Source organism: Durio zibethinus, chromosome 25, assembly GCF_047325235.1.
Source record: "Durio zibethinus cultivar Kanyao isolate XHJ-2024 chromosome 25, ASM4732523v1, whole genome shotgun sequence".
Lineage (NCBI taxonomy): Eukaryota > Viridiplantae > Streptophyta > Magnoliopsida > Malvales > Malvaceae > Durio > Durio zibethinus.
In genome coordinates, this window is record NC_143186.1 from 9,668,064 (window position 1) to 9,692,356 (window position 24,293).

At 33.3% G+C, this 24,293-nt stretch overlaps 3 protein-coding genes across 7 annotated transcripts; 2 read left to right on the plus strand and 1 right to left on the minus strand.

The window, feature by feature from the left end:
- Nucleotides 1-3,122: 3,122 nt before the first annotated feature.
- Nucleotides 3,123-11,040, minus strand: LOC111276039 (protein PAT1 homolog). Of its 3 annotated transcripts, XM_089754180.1 has the most exons (6): nt 10,685-11,040; nt 9,783-9,840; nt 9,527-9,693; nt 7,995-8,051; nt 7,206-7,269; nt 3,123-5,899 (listed from the first exon to the last, which is right to left on the minus strand). In XM_089754180.1, exons 1-6 carry the CDS (start codon nt 10,724-10,726, stop codon nt 3,819-3,821), a joined length of 2,469 nt encoding a protein of 822 aa, XP_089610306.1. In that variant the 5' UTR covers nt 10,727-11,040; the 3' UTR covers nt 3,123-3,818. The 3 variants fall into 3 exon arrangements, with proteins under 3 accessions (XP_089610306.1, XP_022717487.2, XP_089610307.1); XM_022861752.2 differs by lacking the exon at nt 9,783-9,840; XM_089754181.1 differs by lacking the exons at nt 9,527-9,693; nt 9,783-9,840.
- Nucleotides 11,041-11,634: 594 nt separating this feature from the next.
- On the plus strand, nt 11,635-14,004 carry LOC111276036 (uncharacterized). Its single transcript, XM_022861746.2, has 5 exons — nt 11,635-11,794; nt 12,123-12,210; nt 12,308-12,465; nt 12,827-12,905; nt 13,612-14,004. The coding sequence occupies exons 2-5, from the start codon at nt 12,162-12,164 to the stop codon at nt 13,806-13,808; spliced, it is 483 nt and encodes a 160-aa protein (XP_022717481.2). The 5' UTR covers nt 11,635-11,794; nt 12,123-12,161; the 3' UTR covers nt 13,809-14,004.
- A 6,272-nt stretch (nt 14,005-20,276) lies between these two features.
- Nucleotides 20,277-23,300, plus strand: LOC149511599 (uncharacterized). 3 transcript variants are annotated; one of them, XM_089754491.1, is made up of 4 exons: nt 20,277-20,295; nt 20,430-20,500; nt 21,120-21,179; nt 21,914-23,300. In XM_089754491.1, the coding sequence occupies exons 2-4, from the start codon at nt 20,432-20,434 to the stop codon at nt 21,977-21,979; spliced, it is 195 nt and encodes a 64-aa protein (XP_089610617.1). In that variant the 5' UTR covers nt 20,277-20,295; nt 20,430-20,431; the 3' UTR covers nt 21,980-23,300. The 3 variants fall into 3 exon arrangements, 2 of the variants coding, with proteins under 2 accessions (XP_089610617.1, XP_089610616.1); XM_089754490.1 differs by lacking the exon at nt 20,277-20,295 and having other exon boundaries at nt 20,409-20,500; XR_016333683.1 differs by lacking the exon at nt 20,277-20,295 and having other exon boundaries at nt 20,458-20,500; nt 21,578-23,300.
- The last annotated feature ends 993 nt before the right edge of the window (nt 23,301-24,293 follow it).

The following is a 24,293-nucleotide window of genomic DNA, read 5'->3' on the forward strand; positions in this document are numbered from 1 at the left end:
TGCTTATTGTTTTCTGTGTGTCCAGCATTTGTTCCAGGAGGTCCTTTTTATAGGGATTGATCAGGAGTTCCTGATCAATTCCAATTCCTCCTTGGATGGGGATTCAATCTTTGAATCCAATCTGGACTCTCTTGATTGAATTCCCATCCACAGTGGGATTCTTTAACTTTCAATCACAGCCCTCAAAAAAGAAAAAAAAAATAATGATAACAATCAGATAATCGAAAAAATCAAATAAATGAATAAAAATAAGATTAACAGATAATGAAAATAAGATAAACCCAAAAAATATTACAAGATAAAAACTAATAATAAATAAATTATAATATAATAATAAATATATAACTATATAAAAATACATATACATATTAACAGAAAAGAAAAAAAAATAAATAAATAAAAATATACATGTAATAATAATAAATAATAAAATACATAAAATACAAAAGAAAAGAAAGAAAAAAAATAATACAAAGTAAAAATTACATTGGGCTTACCCATTTAGGCCAGGCCCAATTGATCTGGGCCTGGACCCAATTGGATGTCTACAGTATAAAAATTAAATTTTAGATTGCATATGAATATAAAGACTATTTATATAATTTAATAATTGATTTTATCCATTCAAGTTAACATGTCAACAAGTCAATACCATATCAACAAAGTTAACAATCACATCAATATTTTTAACGATAAAAAATTAATGAAATTAATAATTAGACCAAAATTATCATGAGAATTAAATTTTTATAAATTATAATATATAAACTAAATTTAAAATTTTCTAAGTACAGAAAACTTCAACATATTTTCACCATCTCTTTTAATTAAGCCATAAACTTGCAAATATATTGTGCTGTAATGCTGGCTGTAACACAAGATCTATCCAAAGCAATTTACTCAGGATTGATATAATTATTAAGGATTTATACATTGTCAGTATTAATGCACTGTAAAGTACCAGACCATTAGTAATAAATTTAAAATTTTAGAACTTTAAAAATAAATATTTTTAAAATTTAAATATTTAATTATTTTAAAATAAATTAATTATGTAACAACTTATGATATATTGATTGCGTATAAAATATTAATAATACATTAAATATAAATTCAATTATTAATGGCTGAAGTTAAATGGATTTGAAAAAGTTGATGATGATTATATCTTTGACGGTGAAATGGCAGCTGGAGGGCGATCAAATTACAACAGCACAACAGACGGAAATTATACTCTCAAGATTTGTTACAGAAAGAATGTTAATGCAAAATATGGCTGCTGAAGCTGAAACTGAAGCTCAAGTGCAAAACCTCAAAAATGGGTTAAAAGTCTCATGCCTGGTTATCTCAGTTTCTACAACTGGGATTCTTAGTTTCCTCGCTGGATTTCCAAGAAGTAGTCAACCCACCATGACAGGCAAGCTTTTGTTTAAAGCTGGAATTCTCTTAATGTGTGCCTCACTATTTTTTGCTTTAGTCCTAGTCACACTGTCAACGAACAAGACCAAGTCTTATGGCTTAATTCTAACTGTGAGAATTATCATTTGGATTTCCACAGGATTGATGACATTGGCTGTAGTTTTACTTGTCATATTTTACTTATATGGAACATGATAACCTATATTCCCCCAGGCTCACTCTCTTAATATAAAAATATTAATTTGTATACTAAAATAAGAGGGTTGTGATTTGTGTAATCGACAACTCAAGGCCTATGTGGCTGTTGTGATCGGAAAAACTTTTAATCGAGAAAATTAACCATATTCTTTTATCCTAATTTTTATCATGTTGCAGCATTTTGTCAAAAAAAAAATAAGAAATTTAAGTGTTTGGTATTAATGTTATACTTAAAAAATTAAAATGTTCAAAATTATATACATAAAATAATAAAATATCATAAGATATATGAATATATAACAATTTAATTTCTTTCTGGAACACAATTTTTCACTTGGATGTGCTTCTACTGTGCTGCTTGAAACAGGCTGTAGGCTTTCCAATCTTAATATCAAACGGGGCCTAAGAGGTATCGTTCCTTCTTAATTGTCATGTTAATGATCCAACATAAAGTTTCTAATTAAGGGTATTTATGGACATCAAAATACAAGCAATTTTCATTGAATTCACTCTTTAAGTTTATTTTACAAAGAATAAAGAATTTTTTATAATCATTAAGGATACTTTAATGGGTAGAATTTCAGATCCTATGTTGAAAATCTAAGATTAAATCAACTCACATAATGGATTATGAAGGAATTTACTATACAATTTAACTACTGAGGACGTAGGGTCGAAGGACAGAAAGCTGGTTGATTTTTTTATTTGAATTTTATTTTATAAATAATTAATTCATTAAGTCCAGTAAATTTTTTTTAAAAGAAATTATTGCAAAATATTAATAGAATGATAAATACATGATTAATCACTTAATAATTTTAAAATAATCATTTAACCATTAAAATTTTTTATTTAATCACTAAAATTGAAATATATTTTTAAAATAATCTCTAATAACATATCGACTCAACTATCAATTATCATATTATATTATCACATCATTTGATATATTATGTGACATTAATAACATGATATTACAAATTTTAAAAAAAATTTATTATCAAACAACTTACTTGTTATTGTCACATCAATACATTGTTAAAAACTAATAATTTACAAAAAAAATATTTACTCAACCTTTAATAACTAAATTAAATATTTTAATAATTTAATAATTATTTTTTAAATTCCATCATAAATAATAATGTAATTTATCATTCATAAAAGTAGATGCCCCTCACCCAAGTAAGCCAAACTGTCATGGCACATGTCAACTCTTTATAGGTCCAAATATAATACAGATTTTATGATTTTTAATGGCTAAATATTTAAATTTGATAACTGCAAAAACGAATTGAACAAAATTTTATGAGTACACCAAATTGAACTTCTGACAAAAAAAATTGCAAAATAAATAAAAGGGTAAATCATCCTTGCAAAGAACGGTGAGTCATCCACGATCTAAGCAAAAATAAAAGGGCAAAACAGTTTAGTTCAGGGCAGGCCTTAAAAGGCTCAGGAGAATTATAGCCTTCATAACAACACCCCATGCCAAAATGCAGAACTGAGATATGAACAGCCTTTGTTTGCTATAAGTGAAAAAAGATTACAAACAATAAATTCGCGGAAGAACAGAAATATCAAATCAAAAGCAACAAATAGTAAAGTTAAATTCACCATTCTTGCTGAGAAGGCAACACTAACACACCTCCCTGCAAGCTACAAGCAACATCTGCATGCCTTCAATCAGTGTCTGCTACATTGCCCGGTGACTATTCAGACAGAGACCAAGACATGATCCATCCCACCTCCTTAAAAAATAATAGTCGGAATGCGGGAAATCTTCCGTTCAGAACCCTGTATATACTAATCCAATACATCTCCTTACCAGAAATTTCACAACAGAGCATCAAAATAAGCTCCAATGCAAGGATAGGACCCAAGGAAAATATCCTAGCCCGGTTCTATCATAATACACATAGAACCACTTAAATGTTTGGCTAAATAAAGCAGCATATTATTAAAGATAAAAGCGCACCAACTAATAAAACTCAAATCTGAAAGGTGCTAAATTGACCTTTACTTTAAATATCATTGGACCTTCACCTGAAACAATTGTGGGTGCTCCATCATAGCCGCGTGAAACAGTATAGCTAATTGAATTCCTTTCAGCACATGGCATCACTTGCTTCATATTGTACTTCAACATGGCTGTCTCAAACATGTGTGAATTTAAACTTCTCCTAGGTACCACTTACTTATCATGACTGTCCTACAAGCATAGACCGTTGAGAGAGATCCCATATCAGCTTTTTCTGCTGGTCATTAATGTGAGGTAAACATGCCTGTAAAAGATCAACTGGCATTTCTCTTTTAATAGCTTTGGTGGCATCTGATTCTTCACTTGCCGTATTTGGTTTGGCATGCATACGCAAGGACTGCATCACAGTATCATATTTGTTTATGCAATACTTGGTAAGAAGGTTAAAGAATTCATCAAATGAGGCCTTCCAAAGGGACTGATTGGTCATATTGTAATTGCCAGCAGCTCTTAAATCAATCACGAGTTTTGTTGCCCTATCAAGAACAGACTTCAGAATAAAAGATGCCCCATCTCCAGCAGGACTTCCAAGAGGAAGAAGACGGGGCTGTTCTGAGGAACAAACCACAGCTGCAAGACAGACGCTAAGTGCACGAAGATCCATGCCATGCACGCATGAGGACACAACCCTTGCAAGGTTATTAGTAGTTTCTGCTGCTCCTGGATCAGAGGGAAGGCCTCCAAACAAGAACCTTAAATGACGGAAAATGGCCATGCAGACAACTCGCATAAGCCCAGCACCTGGAAGAAGAAGCTGAAGGTACCTTTCAAGCAGCTTCCGGCCTTTAGGAAGGGAAACTATTTGTAAAAACACAAGATCATCTTTTTGAGCAAGCTCATCTGTGTGGCCATTCTTGCCAAGTGGGTCAACCAATTGAAGTGATGCAGCCAGCCCTTCCAATAAAACCTGCCGTCTTTGTCTTAGCTGTGCTCCACCATCCTGCAACTGATTAAACTGTAAAAACCGATCAATATCATCTACATCAAGTAGAAGGCATAGACCATCCTCTATTGCAACTCTAGCAGCAAGCATTGGTTCTTGTTCCAGGGGCATATCAGAAGCTTTCTGATCATTCTTGATAACAGCTGATGAATTTGGAGGGTCAACTTCAAGAAGAGGACGAGGCCTGCGAACTGAAGAGAAAGGAACCCTCCCAAGAGCATCAACCTGGAGAAAAGCATGTGGCTCAGTATTTGCATGTGCTCGAGGAGGAAGATCGCTAAGATGAGTTGGGCAGAAATGATGTCTCAACTTTGTCCCAGCAGATTTTCTTGCAAGACAAGCCCGGTGGTAATAATCATCCACATAAGGGTCATTACTGTGAGTTGCAGCATGCTGCATTCTAAGAATGCCCTCAATCTCATCGGTTGACATGTATTTGGACCTAAATTGAGGCCATCCAATATCACTCTTCAGTCCACTGCTATCAAAGCCCTGCTGAGAAATTCGTGGATTCTGCCTCTCTTTCTGAGCTGATTTTGGTCTTTGATCTCTCAGATCACCAATACCAAGTATAGCTTCAAAATTGTTCATTAGAGGTGGAGACGGAGAAAGATGAGGATTATATAATTGTGACTGAAACACTGACAAATGGTTAAATGATGGCTGAACAGGATGCTGCAGTCTTTTCTGGGGAGCCTGCAGCTGTGGCATTAATTGTGGCGGAATCAAACCATTTTGATGAGATAACTGTTGTTGCAACATATTGTTCAAAACACTGGAATTATCTCCAGCATATAATTTTGGCTGGCTCCCCCATTGATTTGATGGTCGACTAATGACAGACAGACCAGGAGCGAACTGAGGCATGTTCCCACCATAATGTGACCCATGATGTAAACTTGGCTTTTGAAGCTGAGACTTAGAGAAGGCAGAGAAATTGGGCGAAGATGTCATCTGTGATCCACCAACCACATATGGAATATTCAAGTGACCAGAATGTTGGGTTGGTGAAGCTTGAGGAGATCTGCCACTGAGTAGAGGGTATGAAGTGTGAAATGATTTTGGAACTAGAATTGGCTCACTAGAGAAATGTTGATGTTGTTGGTGTTGTTGTTGTTGTTGTTGTTGCTGCTGCTGCTCAGGATATGATGACGTCCTGTAGAGATGCTTTGAGTCCAAATTGGGTGATGGTTGTGATGACCAGCGTTTGCCTGTGGGAATACTTTCAGTTTCAAGAGCCTGCTGATCAAGCCAGTAAGGAAATTCCTGCCCATGTGCCCATTCAGCAATAGATGAACCTTGAAGGAGAACTCCATGGTCAGCATAATGAAAATAAAAATGTCAATATAAATATTGCACAACCTGTGTTGTTGTCACCTTCACTCTGATGATGTAGGGTCCTTGTGCTTAGATATTTATTTAAAACAATAAATAAAAAAAATGGGTAATACAGTTCATGCACAACTTTCTGTTAAAAATGGTCATGCAGGAAACCTTGCACTAGTGTCAGATGCTGAATATTAATTAATTATGATAATGTCATCATGGAACACATTAGACAATGGAATGGAGCAAACTCTTTAGCATTTAGTAATACATATATATATATATATATATATATATATTGTAAGCTTATCAGATGCAATAAAAAAAATTCTTCATCTTATACGTGTGTCTCTGTCTTTGTGTGGGAATTGGTGCCTTCACTCTGATAAAAATTTTAAGCTTATTTGATGCACTCCTTGCACATCTGGCATCTCATTGCCTCAACCCAATCACATTAAAATAAAACTAAACTAGAAAAATAGAAAGCGTAGAAAATTTTGAGAATGTTAATGCCGCATAGACCATAACAATTACATTATTATAAGAGGCTTCATAAACAACTGTGAGAACAACAATAATTGAATCCAACAACATTTTAACTAATTAGTACTATGAATATCATGTCTCATGAATGTTAACCCTTAACCACCAACTCCCAATTGAAAAGGGAATTCCATCCCAGATTTTTAGTACAACCATAGATTGCCTTCATCATCTTCTATTGGAAACTATATTCTTCAATTTGTCAGAAGGAAGTGTGTCCACCGCACCTAAGCATTTATACGCAACAACTGTATAGGAGTCTTATCAAGTGTTACTAGTAATGACCTTCCACCAAATAACTCAATCATAATCCTGATACAACTAACTCATATTTTATTATTTCTTTTTTTCTAGCTATGAAATCACTAATGGACAAAAACACTCTTAAAACAGTTAACTGAATTTAATTCTTGATATATATATATATATATATATATATATATATATATATATTCCACTTGATCCCAGGATATTATATTTCCTTATTCAGATCACTTGATAGTTTTCTGAACTTGAACATAATTTTCCATTAAATGCATTGGAACCATACAGCTACACTCCACACTTCAAACAGGCAAAAGGATGCTTATATCAAAGTTCAACAATCAGCATTGATGCTAAATAGAACATATCATAAGCTTCTACAAGAAACAAATCCCAAAATGATTGGACCTCAACAGCATCAATCATCACCAATTGACTGATAGATGAAAGTAATGAGATAAACAAACTCACTTTCTTGGGATCCCCTATCACCAATTATCCCCGAGCCTCTTGGTCCACTAACAGCTGTGTTCAACTGCAACAAGACGACTAGCTACCATCAGCAAACACTCAATCACCAATGCTAAACCAGAGCTACCCGCCAAGAAACATGCATCTCCAATACATGCCTGGTGAATTATGATTTTAAGAAATATTAAGGAAAAAAGGTAGGAACTTTATCCTTTACGGCTTTTTTATAGCCCAAAGATTTGATCTAGGCACTAAAAAACAAGAAGATATAATTTAAAAGGAAATTATCTTTTCTGATGAATTATATGAAAATTAAGCCAAATATTAAGCAAAGTTAAGGTTCAATCTAAAAGTAACTTAATACAAGTGCCCTTAATTGACAGAGCTACAATAAAGGTTTGGGGGATCAAGAGCACTGTCAGAAAAGTTTGGAAAGGGCTTGGTAAAACATTTCTTGTGTCTCTTAAGAGACCAGACAGATAAACGCTCAAAAGTAAGGGATTCGTTTGGTGAGATAATGAGATTTCATCCCACTAATTCACTCAGTATTGGAATAAGGTCTACAGCTAACAGTAAATGTGGTTCCAGGGGCATTCGCACCAACTTCTGCATGACTGAACTCTCCGCAGATCCACTTTTAGAATAGTTGCAAGGATTAAATTGTTTTAGGCCCATGAAAATATGAGATGAAAATGACTTAGTTAAAATTAGAAGCTAATCCTTAGGAGGGGAAAAGATCTTTGATTATCTCACTAGTTGCAAAATACAGTAATTATGGAGTGGACTAACCTTTGAAAATGTACTAGCAAGATCATCAATGTCTGATAAGGATCTCAAAACTTCACCCTGCACATATGAAGAGAAATTAGATGAAGCACCTAGCACATGAATATTCTACTAAAATCAACTATGAAATGAATAATCTTGAAGATTAGTTAGTCTGATGTGCCAAAAGAAACACCTAGTGTGATGAAAATTCTTGATTAAAACATGAAATTTTAACCATATTAGCAACCATTTGAAGTTCACAATTACACCAAGAGAAAGAGGGGAAGGGATTGATTTCCTCTCTTTTTGGATTTCCATTTGCTAGTGACACATGTCTCATCAGACTTTAGCTACTCCAACAGAAATAGAACATGCTAAAAAGTTTATTAGAAAACAATTCAAAATTGATTCAAACAAATTTCCACAATTAACTCCATTAATTTATCTGTAAACCACATCTCCTTCCAGAGACATATGAGAAGACTAAATTTTTGACACCCATAATTAATCTAACTTTTAAAATCCATTGGCATAACCAGTCAAATTTGTGTGAATATCAGAGACAGATTCATTTTCTAAAAAGACATACAGAAGCAACACCTCAAAAGAAAGCCACTAGTGAATAAAACTGCCTCAAGACTCAACAACCAAAGAAACTGAAATGAGGGGGAGAAACCACCCCAGGCAAAAGGGCAGTCTTCTGTATCGAGAAATTGGGAATGAGTTATCACCTAAAACTTTTGCATGAAGGGTATAAAGTACCCCATAAACTTGATTCCATCGCAAAGGCTTCGTACACCACTAGAAGTTGTAAACTCAAAAATCCTTATCACTCTGAGGAAAGAGGTGTTATGGAAAGAATTTAAGTGTGAAGGAAGGTGTAAGGGAACTCATCCAATTCCAGTTCTTTCCTCAATAAAAGGAAAAGATAAATCAAAACACATGATAAATACTTGGAAAAAAAAAACTCCATAAACTACCTTCCCAATATACTTGCTTCAGGAAGCATATGCGAAACAACAAACCTTCAAGAAGCACCAAAGAACAAGTAACACAATCCCCAAAATATATTCAAATGTGGAATACAAATTTATTGACAGGATACCATGCCACTGGACCACTGCACAAGAGCTTATACAATATAATTTTCTTAAAGAAGGTATACAAGAGCTACATATCATTGTGAATACCAAAACACGAAAACATCCAAAACACGATGGCTATGATATCAACTTATAAATATAGAGAACAAGGTTTACAGTGTCTTGCATGGGCAAATAGAATAATATATAATATGAGCTCCCACAGAGTTTTACTCCATAAAAAAAATAGGATAAAAAACGCTACTTAAATGCGGTGGCATCTATCTGTTCAAGAAAACAGGGGGAAAAAGCAACCAGCATTACTCCATAAGGCTATTTTTAAGCATGATGTTTGGAAAAGAGTGATTTATTTTTTCAACGAATAGTCATTGCTTTTGTCCTACACTGTATAAATTTGCAAGAACAATTGAAACAAGAAAAACAAAACTGAAAAGAAACAAGAATATTAACTTCCTCTCGATCAAACAAAAACTCCTCCTCATCAAGTCCAACTGTGGGTAAATCCTCCTCCTCCTCCTCCTCATCATCATCATCATCATCTAATCCCCCCAATTCAACTTCCTCGAGAAAATCTTTTCCAAAAAATGCATATTGTGACGCATCAAATACTGCACATCCTGCATCATAGAAAAGTTAATTTTACTAAAAATGCACTCTTCAACAAAAAAAAAAAAAAAAAACTCACAACATAAGGAAAAGATCATACCACTAAAACTCAGTAGCAATGCATGTTCAGGAAAAACAAATTGAAACATGAAAGACAACTGAAACATACATTAATCCAGCCTTTTCATCAGAAAACAAAGTACATACGCAATTATGCAAAAAAAAAAAAAAAAACAAGGGTTCTTCCTTTTTTTCTTTAGCTATCAAGTGACTATCTAATCCACCATGTGCTGCCACAACAGCCACTTGTACTGTATAACCAAGGGGATACCACAATAGTTACATCTTGAGACTGCAACTTGGAAGTCTCAAGTTTAATCCTTGGCAATGGGCATGGGATGGGGTAATGTAGATGGGAGCAAGTTGACACCCTTTGTGAAGCAAAAGCCCGGTATGTCTCAACATATACCAATACCATTTTCTCTCCAATCCGACCATAATTCAAATAAATTGTGACTATTTCAATCACTAAAAAAATTTGAAATCAAATTCAACACAACCGAAACAAAAGCACATTTAAACCATTAAGCTGAAATGTGTTAGCACCCAAATTCAAACTTTATAATTCCAAAACTGGAAAATTCCCATAACACTACGAAATGAAGAAACAATCCAAAACTAGAAATTGTTCACATCTCAAAACAACGACATTTGACTTGGAACTGAATCAAATAGTATTATTCACAATTTCTTTTGCAACAAAACCCAAACCTTCGAATCGAAAACTCAATATTTCTGGATCTAATTTTCATTTTCTTGTAATTTGTTACGCATTTGACTCCACAATCAACTTAACACTAACTTCTTGACCATAAACAATTAAATGTTTACTCAATCTAAAATTTAAGCTTAAATCAAACTACAAAGACAAACCCAAAGCTAATTTTACGCCAAAAAAGAATAAATTGAGGAAATTGAAGCAAAAAGAATCGAACATCAAACCTGTAGACGTATCACCAAATTGTTTAAGATCTTCAGAAGCATCCATTTTATCTACACTTCAAAATTACCACTCAATATCGAAAAGCCGGAACAAAAACCCTAATAATTAACTGACTCTTCAATCTGATGGTTTCTTTAAAAATCCAAAATCTGATCTCTAAAAAAATAATGAAAAGAAGAAAGGAATTAGGAGATAGAAAAAAAAAAGGTTTAATAAGCAAAATCCCTTTGAAATGAAATAGGGTTTGGTGGACAGAAGATCTGTACAGTCTTATTTAATGGTTAAGGTATTTTTTGAATTTTTTTTTTCTCAAGTCAAAATTGTTGAGACAAATAGAAGAGAGAAGGGGAACCCCAAAGACGGGATAACGAGGAGGTTAATTATTTTATATTTAGTTATTGATTTATTTATTATTGTTTTCTAATTATAATAATAAAAATAATATTTTTTGGCCAATAATAATAATAATAGTTTGAGACAGGAAAAAAAAAGTGAAAAATAATAATTTTTTTTTTTTTTATTTTGTTAAGCTTTTCGGCCTGGCTTTGGATTTTTGTGGCCTTTATAACGCAAAATGGGAAAGAAAGGTTCCCTATCTTAAAAGGATTGGGATCTTTCACAATTATATTATATACTGCGACTATTAATAATATCTTTTTTTTATCCACTTAAATATAAAAAAATTAATTAAAATAAAATAATAAAATTAATATTGGCCCGTGATATAATCATAAATTTAATTTTAATTTTTATTATAAATTATTTTATTATTAATGTATTCATGTTATGTTAGTTTCATATTAGATACATATCAAATACAAAAATTATTTATGTTCCAAATCGAAAATTATTAGATTTATAAAATTTATGTATTAGGCTATAAAAAGAAGAAAGCCCAAAAATTTAGAGGCCCAAATAGGAAATAATCATAACCAAATTTTGCGTTTCTTTTTTTTTTTTTTTAATTTTTTTAATATCTGGGTATATCCCCTCTTCTTCGTCATCTTCGAGTTTCCAGTTATCATTTTGCCCTCGTTCTTCAATCTTCCTTAAAGTTGGCAACCTCTTTTTCTTCTTGGGTTTCTCGTATCCTCCTGCTTCGATTTCAGGTTTCAATTTTCTTTTCCAATATCTAATTATTATTTTCTATAATTTCTATAATTAATTCAGTGAACTTAATTTATAAATTAAGTCGGTTTGGCAATTCCGATTATGCTTTTGAGATTGTTTTTTGTTGTCGAGAACTGGATTTTTTTTGTTCATTTTCTGCTATTAATAGATTTTTCTGCGGTGGTTTAGCCGATAGGATTTTTAACTGCAATCCATGTATGGCTATTTGTTTTGATTAGGAAACGAATAATTTGATGGGATTTAATACCTTTGAATCTTAAAAATTTCCATATAATTTAATAATGCAAGCTTTGATTATGTTTTCAGGTTTTTTTCTTATTCAAATTGCCTTTTTGTTATTTGCAAATGCTGACTGCTAGTGTTATTGCCCCCTTGCCGCCTCTATTATCTCCTGGTATGCTTTGAGTCCAGCTATTTTTCTTGGGATTTACTTTTTATTATTCATATTGTTGTGTTTGTTTTATGATGATATTTGTCATGGTTTTCACCAGGAAGTCAATTGAAGTCACGAACTAAGGGCAGTACCTGTGGTGCTACGGTCAGGATTTCTACGCAAATCAAGACAATAGGCCTTAGCTTACAATCACAACCAATTGTTGGAAGAAGTAGAAAGCAATCTTTATCTGTTATATGTGCTGCTGCTGCTTTGGTAAGTTTGTCACTGTTAATAATTGCTTACTTTTCTTCCTTCTTGATAGTTTATTAAAAATTTGAAATTTTTTTGTGCAGAGAAAAGTATTTTGATTTCCTTTAGTGTGGTTAACATTGAACAAAGAATATTACTGAGAGAATGTTAATTGTCTTTTATCAATATTAATTGAAAACTCTTTATGTATATGTTCATCTACTAGCATAAACAGGATTAAATCCAGAAATAAATGTAGTGAAAAAGGTCTAAACTTGTGTGCACATATGCTTATGTGTTTGTGTTTCATTTTACACATGCTAAATGTAGATGTTTTGTTGATGTTGGTATTCTGAGTTTGTGACCTGATTTCTTTTTCCTGCAGAATGCAACTTGCAGTGCATCGGGCCAAACTCAAACCATTACTCGTGAGGCACCAACAATAACCCAAGCTCCTGTCCATGGTAATAACAAACATAAAAACTTTCAATAGTTTGACAAAATTGGTTAGATATAATCATTTTTGTGTTTTTTCTAGTTGAACCTTTAGCCACCACCCTTAGGTTGAATGGTGGTTAGGAAGGTTATGGAGGGCTAGTTGATTTCATTAGAATAGCTGAAGACATGGTGATAGGCATGCATAATTCTCATACTATTTTGGAAACTTAGCCATGCTGTGTACTTTCTTGCACTGTTATGCTCCTCTGCATTGGTAGGATGATTATTGTTTGTTTTGGCACATGTTAGAATCCAGATGCTGCCTGTTGGCTAGAAGCATTAAACAATGTACCTTTTTTTTTGTTGTATCAAGTTACCGTATCGGCCCCGGTTTTTAGCTAAATCTTATTAGTGTGATAAATGTACTATATTTAATGATGTCCTGGCGTTATCCATGTTTTCACTTTGAGTTCCATGCAATTTTATGTTATTTTTATCTATGTTTTTGGTGTACTATTTTCCTGCTATGGTATATAGGTGATAAATGCCTGAACTTGCGGGAGCTAGGGATAGAACCCTGGCCCTGTGGAACTCCCATGCCTGAGGTGGGATATAACCTGCTTGCTTCAAGTCCGCATATTCCAACTGTTCTTTTTTTTTTAGTTAAACTCCATGTGCGTTTATGAGAAAATGTGTCATTTAAATGACTTATTTTGGTTTATTGAAATGCAGACAAGGAGAAATCACCACAACTAGATGATGGTGACTCTGGATTTCCTCCCCGTGATGATGATGGTGGTGGAGGTGGCGGGGGAGGCGGTGGTGGCAACTGGTCTGGTGGATTCTTCCTTTTTGGATTTCTTGCATTTCTAGGCTTCTTAAACGATAAAGAAAGTGATGAAGATTACCAGGAAAATCGAAGAAGATGAGAGAACTATGCAAATTGATATAATATTTTTGGAACCTATTGCATATTGTTCTTGATGCTGTATTCTTTTTGACAACTAGTAACCGTGATTGATCTTAAAATAGAAGCTGATGTTAGCGTAAAAATTGTACCCACTCGTTCTTTCTTTTCTTTTAAGTCTTAATATGGCAGTAGATCTGGCTTTTCTATTAGCAGTATACTCATGCTGTCTCTCCATAAATTCCCATGTGCTATTTATCTTTTATCAGAGTTATAATTCTCCTCCATTTCATTTTTTGATATCTTAGTATTAAATCGACACCAACAGAACTGCACTGCTTGTCCCAAATTCCTGGTTCAGTGGGAGGGCTGAACTAGTAATGCTTCTTATCTTTTCTCTGTTTCACTAAACTGATAAATAAATAAAAAAGAATTAAAGTTTACACTAAATTGCTTTATCTTCATAATAATTTTAATTTTACATTAATTATAAAAATAATAAGCTTTAAATTAATTTGATAAAATTTGAACATCGTACAAACTTTATACGTTAATGCAAATTTTCTTTAATATGCTCTTTATTAATTTTATTCATTTGTAAAATATATAACTATATATTCAATGGGACGAAAACAAATTATAATCTTCTTCTTTTAGAACAAGCATGAGCGTTAGAGCCGGGCATTGTTGGTCTCCCTAACGTTGGTAAATCAACTTTCTTCAATGCTGTTGTAAGTTTTAATTTCCAACTTTGGGTTTTCTTCCTTTTTTTTTTTTCTTGTCTTAGAAAAAATAAGAGAATATTTTATGACTGAATTGTTTACTTTAAATGAAACATATAGGTTGAGAATGGGAAGGCACAGGCTGCTAATTTTCCGTTTTGTACAATAGAACCAAATGTTGGGATTGTTGCGGTTCCAGATCCTTGACTCCTTGTTCTTTCTGAACTCGGCAAGTCTCAAAAGAGCTGTCCCTGCTTTTATTGAGTTTGTTGACATTGCTGGTCTCGTTAAAGGTGCCAGTCAAGGGGAGGTAATACATCTCATAATATTTGTTTTCGTTGTTATTTGGGCTTTTTTTTTTTTCCAAAACAATCGAGTACATATGGATATGAAAGCAAATAGTATTGTTTTTGAAGCCAACAATAGTAGATTGTTGATAGAGAGTTGGATTATTAGCTCCGGACCAGGATTTAATCCCTGGCAGGCTTGCAATTGGTTCCTTAATTTCTTATCTATGTCATCGTTTTGCAGGGATTAGGAAATAAATTCTTATGGCATATTCGGCAGGTGGACTCCATTATTCAGGTTCTTCTCTTTCCTTATTCACCACTCACCCATATTCTTTTCTGCATGTGCACAACCGATTTCTTTTCTCATGTGTCTTTAAGTTGGTGACTGCATCATTCAAATGAAGTGTTATTAATAGAATATACAGGATAAACTGCTAAAGACATATATACTAGTCCGAACATCATTTTGCAAACTAAAGTTAAATGGCTTTCATTATATATAATCTTTCTAGAGAGTAGCTCAAACTAGCGGTCAAATGCATACTATGCTCTGTGCATCGCTTACAACATTAATTTTCTCTGTATGGTTTATGGTCATCTATAGTTATATTTAATGGGTGCCTTTTTAACACTTATCTCTATCTGAATGAGTATATTTTTAATGCTCGGGATACATAAAACCTTTAAATGATCAATTTCCTTCAAATTATCTTAATTGGAAGTTCGAACTAGTACTGCCTTTTGTGTTATGTGATTTTTTTTCTTTTCTTTTTCCTTTCATTGCTTTTTAACTCAGCATCTTTACAAAAAAAAAAAAATTTCAAGTAATAAGAAGAAGTCTGTATCTTTTCAACTATAAATACTGTAGTTTCCCCCTGAAATATGTGAGTTCTATCTTTTTTTGAATGTTTAATTTTTAGGGGTAAAGCAGACAGAGAGGTCTTTTTGATCTTAGGGCAAGGGCTTATGTTAATTGTTGAGTCATTCTTCCAATATTCTAGTTGTTTAAACTTTAAAGTTTAAAGAAACTCGCTATGACTCAAGTTTTTCCTTTATCCTTGTACAGGACAACTACTCATAAAATTGAGAATTAAAAAACCCAGCTAAACATCTCTATCTCTGAACAGTTTTTTTTTTTGTTAATTGAATCTGAAAGTATTCTTTGGAGACATGCTTGAATTTTATGCATATCATTTACTAATGAAAAGCTTGGTGAAATAATCATTAGCTTTCAATTTTTTGAAATCAAGTGCTGATTTCATTATTATTTCAGGTTGTACGCAGTTTTGAAGATAATGACATTGTTCTTGTGAATGGAAAAGTTGGTCCTAAGACAGATATTGATGTTATCAATTTGAAACTAGTTTTCTCAGATTTAGATCAGGTATGTCGTGTGCTCAATGGAGCTTAATTCAGCTTCAGCATCTTTCTTGGAAAGGTGCTGATGCTTATTTAATAGTTTGGAACATGTCATCATGTGAGTGCATCTAAAACATCTCGTATTCATATAATGTCCATTCTAACCATGTTGGTCGTGTGGTGTCTAATTTACATGTTAAGAGAAATTTTTAAAAGGTTTTAATATTCTCTCTTACACTTGGCTGGTATTGATCCAAAGAGATCTATGCTTGCAAAAGTTGTGCCCCTTTTAGCAACTAAGGGTGGATCTATTTTTTTCCCAATTAATTTATTTGTCTGAGATCCCTTTGTTTAATGGCCTGTTCAGCGATGTGAATCAAATTACTACTTCAGGTGTTTTTGGAAGTGAGAATCTATAATAAGGCTTGTGTTTGATTAGCTAGCAGTCTTCTAGATCTGTTAGATTATATCATCTTCAGACAATTTGAGTAATTTGGAATTAAAATTGAGCTTGCCTTTCTGTAACTTACAAATTCCAGAACTTTTGTTTTGGTTGATAAAATAAAGTAGCATTCTGAGTTGGTTAGTTAATTATTTACTTGCAGTGTCATTTCCATTAAGGGTTCTTTCAAAAGGTTATTACATTAGTCTTGTTAGATTTCTACAAATTATTTGATGCTTTAAGCAGTCATAAAGGACTAGATCTTTTTGGAATTAAATTCTTAGCTAATCGTTAGGTCTTTTCAGTTTTCAGAATCTGAAACTAAAAACTGGAATATTCAATTTTCAAAAGATCTAGTGACATATTAAAGGTTGAAGTAAATTCAATTGTAATGTGGATAAAATGCTTGAATAGTTTTTTGCCTGTCAAGAATAAAAGATTTTATATAGTTTAGATCTTGTAATGAACTCAGGGTCAGCATAAAGTAAACTCTATGATAGAATATTTATTCTGTTTATGACTTGTTTGGTCTGGATAGTTTGTCACTGTACAGGGGATATGGTTAAATGTAATTTTAAAAAGAAACCGAAAGTGTAAAAAGATTTGAACAAGTTTAACACTGTCCAAGAACCCAAATAGTCCAAAATATTTCCATCACAAAACTTTGACCTGATCAAATATAAACCAACTTATCATATCCACTAAGTCTCTCAAATTCTTCTCAAGTGCTACTTAAGAGTCTGTTTAAGGCAGCAGGGGATGCTTAAAAAGTTTAAAGTAGCTTGGCTTCGTATTTAGTTTCTTAGCAAACAAATGGTCATGTAGATGCAGCTGAGAAAACTGGGAAAAATAGGTAGTTTTTGAGGAGGATATATGATGGAAATAGAGAGGAAACTTAGGTTAAATGCAGGAGAATTCATCTCCTTGGACAGGTAAACTTTGATCCCAAATTGAGGATTAACCTTAAGTTTAGGGTCATACAGAGGTGGGAAATATTGTTTGTATTGCTTCTTCAAAAGGTACCAAGAATGCTATTGATAGGTTCTCAGGAGTGGAACCTTGAAGATGCTTCGAGAGTGCAAAGTTTGTTTTCTTCTTAGAAGAATTAAGTTCTGACTCTTTTATCATGATTATTAGTAAAATGTTCATTTGAGAATTCTAATAGGTGATAAGTTGTTAAAATAATTCTAGAATTCTACGCAATTTGCAATCCATCAGTTTCCGCCCATTGGGAAAGAACTCAGGTTTTAATGAGTAAAAAGATCATTATATGTAGGGTAGAGTTCTGAACTAAGGTGTCAAAATTTGATGCGCTTATCCAAGTTTCTGTAGACTCTCAATTTTGTCTGAAAGTTGTTGCTTGTAGAAGTAAACTTTTCACAATGAACATGATTGGTAAGGCTACTAACAACATTTAAGTAAATTGTACAAAAGGAAAGAAGAAGCTGGTTCTAGTTCCAAATAATTTGGGATTCATTGGAGATTTTGGTTGATATGTAATATTACAAAACAGAAAGTTGCATACACGTTTTGCTTACATGTTGTGTTCAATACCTCTAAAGCAGAGTATTGTATTTACTTAATGGGCTGCACCATATGTCAACTATATTTCTCCCATTCAGGAAGATGCATCATAGCACTCTTTGAACATTTTCAAAGATTGAAAGGTCATTTTTGGAAAGGGATCTAACCAACTCCAATTTTTTTAAATAGAGTTTTGAAATTTGTTACCATACTAATTGGATGCTCTTTGGTGGTTACTTGGTCTAAAGTTTTAGGAGACTGTATTTCTTTTTGTAATAGATCATCCTATATCGAATAGGTGTGTGATTGTTGAAAGCCATAAGGGGTTTAAGTCATTCTTAACAACTTGAGTTAAGCTTTCAAGGTCATGTGGATGTGGTTTAGGACTGAAAAGATGTTGGGCTAGTGGTGCTTGTGCCCACCTGCCGAGGATATTACCATTGGAATCAAAGCATATGCCTATTCAACGTGGTTCACATAGTCACATTGTGTGATTTTGCTCCTATGCGTATCAATTCTGACTGTGATATGTGGTACTGAAATCTGATGAGGACATCAAGGAAAAGGGCAGGGATAGTAAGGAATATATAGGAGTGTGATTGTTGAACCACACATAAGGGTTTAAGCACTCACTTTTAGCAACTTAAGCTTAATCTTTTGAGCTCGTTTGGTGTTAACTTGAAAAGAAATTGGGCCTGAGGTGTTTGGACCAAGATATTACCTTTTTAACATGATATGAAAGCATCTGTTTTATACTTATGAAACCCTTATGCCTAAGCTTTTTGTTTTGAATAATGTGGATCTACACCGGTAAGTGTTGGCATATCATTGTATATTGCTTCCTTTAATATGCATGTACACATTCCATGTCAGTGTTCTGTTTTTTAGCATCTGATAACCTTGTCCATGCTTGTGCTTCTTACTATGCAGATATATTTGTTTACACATAGTTATCTATGGTTTCAAATTAATAATTCGCTGGTCATGTGTTATGTTTTAGTCACACACTAACCCTCCAATAAATTTGCTTGAATATTTCTTTCTCGGTTAAGCTTTAAACGTTAAATATATTTTCTTGAATGCTCCTTTATGAACTCCTTCATGGCCTTAGTGCATTCGTGTGGCAACCTAAACCAAAATAAGCATATGAAAGTAATTGTATCTTTTGTAAGAAATACAGATTGAGAAAAGATTGAAAAAGCTTAAAAAGGAGAAGGCGAAGGATTCACAATATACACTTAAGGTGAAATTATTTTTCCCCTTCCATTTTTACTGAAAGGAGCCTCTTGTCATTGCCTGTTATTCTGTCTATTCTATACTCCAATGTGGTTTTTGTTGGTCTTAGCATTGACTCTCTTAAAGTTATATTATTTTAGGAGGAAGTAGAAAAGCATGCCTTGGAAAGGATTCAGCAGGCACTTATGGATGGAAAACCGGCACAATCAGTTGCATTAATGACTTTGAGAAGGGTGCTGTGAAACATCTTTGCTTGTTGACAATGAAACCAATCATATATGTGGCCAATGTTGCAGAATCTGATCTCGCTGAGCCTGTAAATAATCCCCATGTTAATGAAGCAGTGAATCTTGCATCCTAATTGCAATCTGGGATTGTAACAATTTCTGCAAAGGTTTGGTGATACTTTTGAAAAGCATATTCTAATGGCAAGTAATATAGAGCTCTGTAATCTGCTCTCTCTCTCTCTCTCTCTCTCTCTCTCTGATGTGCTCAAGGCTGTTGCTAGACATTGATGTCCTGTCATCTTTTACAAAAATAAGAAATTTTGTATGATCATTTAAGGCCTGTGGCAGATCAATGTAGTATTAGCTATTATATCTAGTAAAGGAACTAAGGAAGCTTAACATTGTAGGTTGAGTCAGTGATCACTGAACATCCACCAGAAAACGAACATAATATTTGAAACCTCTTGGTGTTAATGAAAGTGGCTTGGGAACCTTATTAGAGAAACTTATAGCCTTCTGGGGCTGCGAACGTACTTTACATCTGCGGAGAAGGTAAAAAGACATTCTCAGAATTAGTTTAATGGTTTTTTTTTTTTCTTAATTTGGTTTCATGGGAAGATGGATTTCATGTCTGCATGAATTTTTATTTGCTTCATTAGTTGAAAGTGTTGTTCTTAATGCTGCAGGAATCAAAAGCATGGACTTGCAGGTTAGCTTTGGCTGTGCTTGGTGTCCAATCTGTACTATGTGGAGATAGTCTTATCTTGTTATGAATTTTTTTTTTTTTTTTTACTGCTATTGAGTGTAGATCAGTGTTGTCTAATTTCGCTCTTTCTTGATCAGGAATGACTGCTCCTCAAGCTGCTGGTGTTATTCACTCTGACTTTGAGAAGGGCTTCATTCACGCTGAGACAGTAAGCATCATCATTAATTTTGTGGATTCCATCCCATAAATATTCAGATTTCTATCCTCCCATCCCATCAGCTCTGAGTGGCTGGATGGAAGAAATTGATTGCTTTTTGCTATATGTTTCTCTCCTGTCTTTTGTCTTGAAAAATATTGTTCAGCTCAAAGTTTTTTCTCCAAAAAACAAAAATAAAACACTCAATCTTTTTGCTTCTACAAGCCTGGCTCTGGTACTGCAGTCAGCTACTTTCCCTGTGGTCATATGCAAGCTGTATAGGGCATTATTCTATTGATAAACATTGAATTGATTGGACATTGGGCTAAGCAAGAAGGAATAATGTTGAGGGCCATTTGCTTATGTCAAAATTGCATGATGGTTAAATATATGGAAAGTAAGAAAAATTGAAGAGATTGCTTACATATTTTAGACATGATTCTTTCATCCGAACATGAGCATCTTTTAGTTTTTTGAACATCTGCTTGTGTCAAAGTTGTATGATGGTTCGACATATGCATTCACATGCATCTATAGGAGATTATATATGTGGAATCATTGATCATGAGTATGAAATATAGGCTTTTTTTCGTTGCCACCTCTTTATAAACAGATGTCTTGTTCTTAATAGGTATCCTATGATAATTTTGTTGCCGCTGGTTCACTAGCAGCAGCAAGGGAAAAAGGACTTGTAAGTTGCTTCATTGCTACTAGCCTATAAGGTCTTTTACATAATAAATTTCTTGAATGGTACATGCTCAATACCTTGCATAAGTACAAGTTGCTTTATTGCTACTAGCCTATAAGGTCTTTTACATAATAAATTTCTTGAATGGTACATGCTCAATACCTTGCATAAGTTTTACTTATGCAATCAGAAAAGGAAAATTGTTTTGCATTCATTTATTTTTCCTCAAATGGTGAAACTCTTCCTAAGTTCTCCTATTCCCCCTTCCAGCAAAACCTACTTCAAAAATTGGTTTGGAGTGGAGACATTAACCTTGAATTCGAGGGGAAAGTAGGGATATCATTTCCATGTGCCATTGCTCTTTTAGTTTTCTATTGAGTAATATGCTTGTTTTTTTCTAGGTTAAAAACTTAGGCTGTACAAGCTAAGGCCGCAGCCTTAGCATCTAGTCTCTGAAGAATGAGTGCCTAGTTGCAATGAGTAGGTTGCTACACTCCTCCCTTAATCACTGCCTCTTCACTCTGTACTTGTCTCAATTTATATTTTTCCTTTACTCTCACTTCCAATTAATCCATTGTATGCTCAAAATTGTCAACTTCTACCTTCTTTTTTTTCATATTTTCCCTCATTATCCTTTTATTTCCTACATATTGGAGCTGTCTCTTTACAACATTCAGCTATATTATTTCTCTGTCTCTGTCTCTGTCTCTCTCTCTGTAATATTTAACTTTCTGCAGCTGAGATCTGAGGGTAAAGATTACGTAGTACAAGGAGATGTAATACCGCTTCGTTTCAACGTTTGATGACTTTATTTTTGAAGCTGAAGGCATTCCATCACTCCTTTACCTTCAAAGTACTGAACAAGATATGTATACCTCCCATGTTTTGTATTTTCAGCAGTCTAATATCATGTCCAAAGTCGGGTAAATAGTATAGGATTGAAATTCTTCTTTTACTGGCCAAAAAAAAAAAAATCTTCATTTACCGTTACTAAAACAAGAGATATATGCAGATATTCATCTGCTCAAGGACTTGTCTGTTCATAATTCAAAAGTAAACAGAGGGAAAACAAAATCCCCCCCCCCCCCCCCCCCAATTTTCACCTCAAGGTTCTGACTTTATTCACCTATGAATATATGCCCCTATATTTTGGGGCATCATTTCCTTTACTTGTGATCTTGCCCTTAAAGAGAAATTTTAGCGAACTATATCTGCTACTTTGTTGCATTTTACAATACTACTTGGAAGGTAGCATGTTTTTCTTTGTTGCACAAAACATATTTGCTGATCTATCAATATAATGGCTAAAGGCCTAAGGATCTGGATGCAGCTGAACTTCATGTCATTTTATTTTCTTCATATTTCATCTTCTCCTATTTGAATCGAGGGAACAAAAGGTGAGTGAACATGACTTCATGCCTTTATCTTTGCACCCCATAATTGTTCCTAAGTTTCAGCAACCAGGGCAAACAGTATGAAAACAAGAGTTTACTTGTATCATTCTTGAATTAAATCAATGAAGATCATCATTTCATACTTAATGAAGTGGTAAAATAGATTAGATGTCCTTGTCTCCAACAGATAGTCCTAAGGTTAATGGAAATGTCTTATTCTTGGCCTTGTTTTAAAACTTTGATTGATGTAATAGATCAATGCTTTTGCTTCTAAGCAAGTGAAAGTGAGAATTCCTAGTTGTTTTCACTTTGAAGCTAAGGTGGAAGTTCCTGTCTCCTACATCCTGGACCCGGGTCATATTGCAACTTGTTTGTTTTTTCTGTCTTAGGAAATCATGATACTTCGCTGTCGACGACCTGAAATTCAATAATGTGGTGTGGGATGAAAGATTCGGTCTTTGAACCATCAATTGCTTTCCCAAATTTCCTTGTCAAGAAAGAGATTTAGTAGTTGCATATCTGCTTCGCTTTCCCCGTCCATGTCTTGAATCAATTCTATGCATTTTTAGTTGTTTACATAGCCGGCCAATTTGTAGAATTGTCCTCATCATTCATTTGAGGGAAAAAAAAATGTCTTATTTTGTTGTTACATGCTTTTTCTTTTATCATCTTTAAGTAGATTTGTTCATGAGTTGAATTGTACCAAATTTAATTGATCTTTTAAATGATTTTATTTCAGGTTTGATTCAGACCAACCAAATAAATTTAGAGTCTCAAAATTTTTTTTTAAATGACAGTATGGTAATAGGCAAACAGAAAATAATTCAAGAGATGGATGATTGAATTCCTAACATGCAACTTCCTAAATCGACAAGGAATGGGTTACTTCACACTACAGCTAGTCTAATTGTATTATATATATTGATGGAACCAAACAGGGTTTGGGCCCCCATATTCGAGAAATGGTGTTAACAATATTGCTAGACAAAAAATTTTTATGTCCAGACGAAATTTGCCTTTGGTTTTTCTATGTTCTAAATTTTTATTGTAAAGAAAAGATTCAAACCTAATTTGTTTAAGCATGAAATATATGCATTTATCATTTGAAAATTTTATACATATATATTTGTTTTCTTCCAATTAGGTTTCAAAAATTTGTATTCTCGTGTCTCCAAGTGTATCCCCAAATCTATGATTTAATGGTTAAAGTCACTTAAAAAGATATTAAAAGTTTGATTTCGAATTTTTTTTTTTTTACTTTTTCTTATACTAAAGTTTTGCCTTTTTAATGTAACCAAAAAAAAAATGTTTATCTTTGTTTAAATAGTGAAATTAATCTTATAGGTCTTTGTAATTGTACTAAAAAATAAAGTTAATGTCATTTTTTTCATATATATTTTATGAAAAATTTTAATATAATATTTTTATTTTTTAAAATGTATAATGTGATATACAGTGACGGATTTAGAATTTTAAATTAAGAGGAATCAAATTAATAAAAATTGAAGATTTAAATTTTTTATCTTAAAATTTTTATTTTTGAAATTACAACTATAAATATTATATACGTATTTGAGGAATTGAGAAATGTTGGAGGAGCCATGGCCCCTCAAGTTCTAACGTGGCTCCGCCACTGGTGATTTATATATTATTCTTTCGTGTATTGTTAGACAAGGTGGATGACATGGCTTTCGATCAATTACATAATGACACTAGCATAATA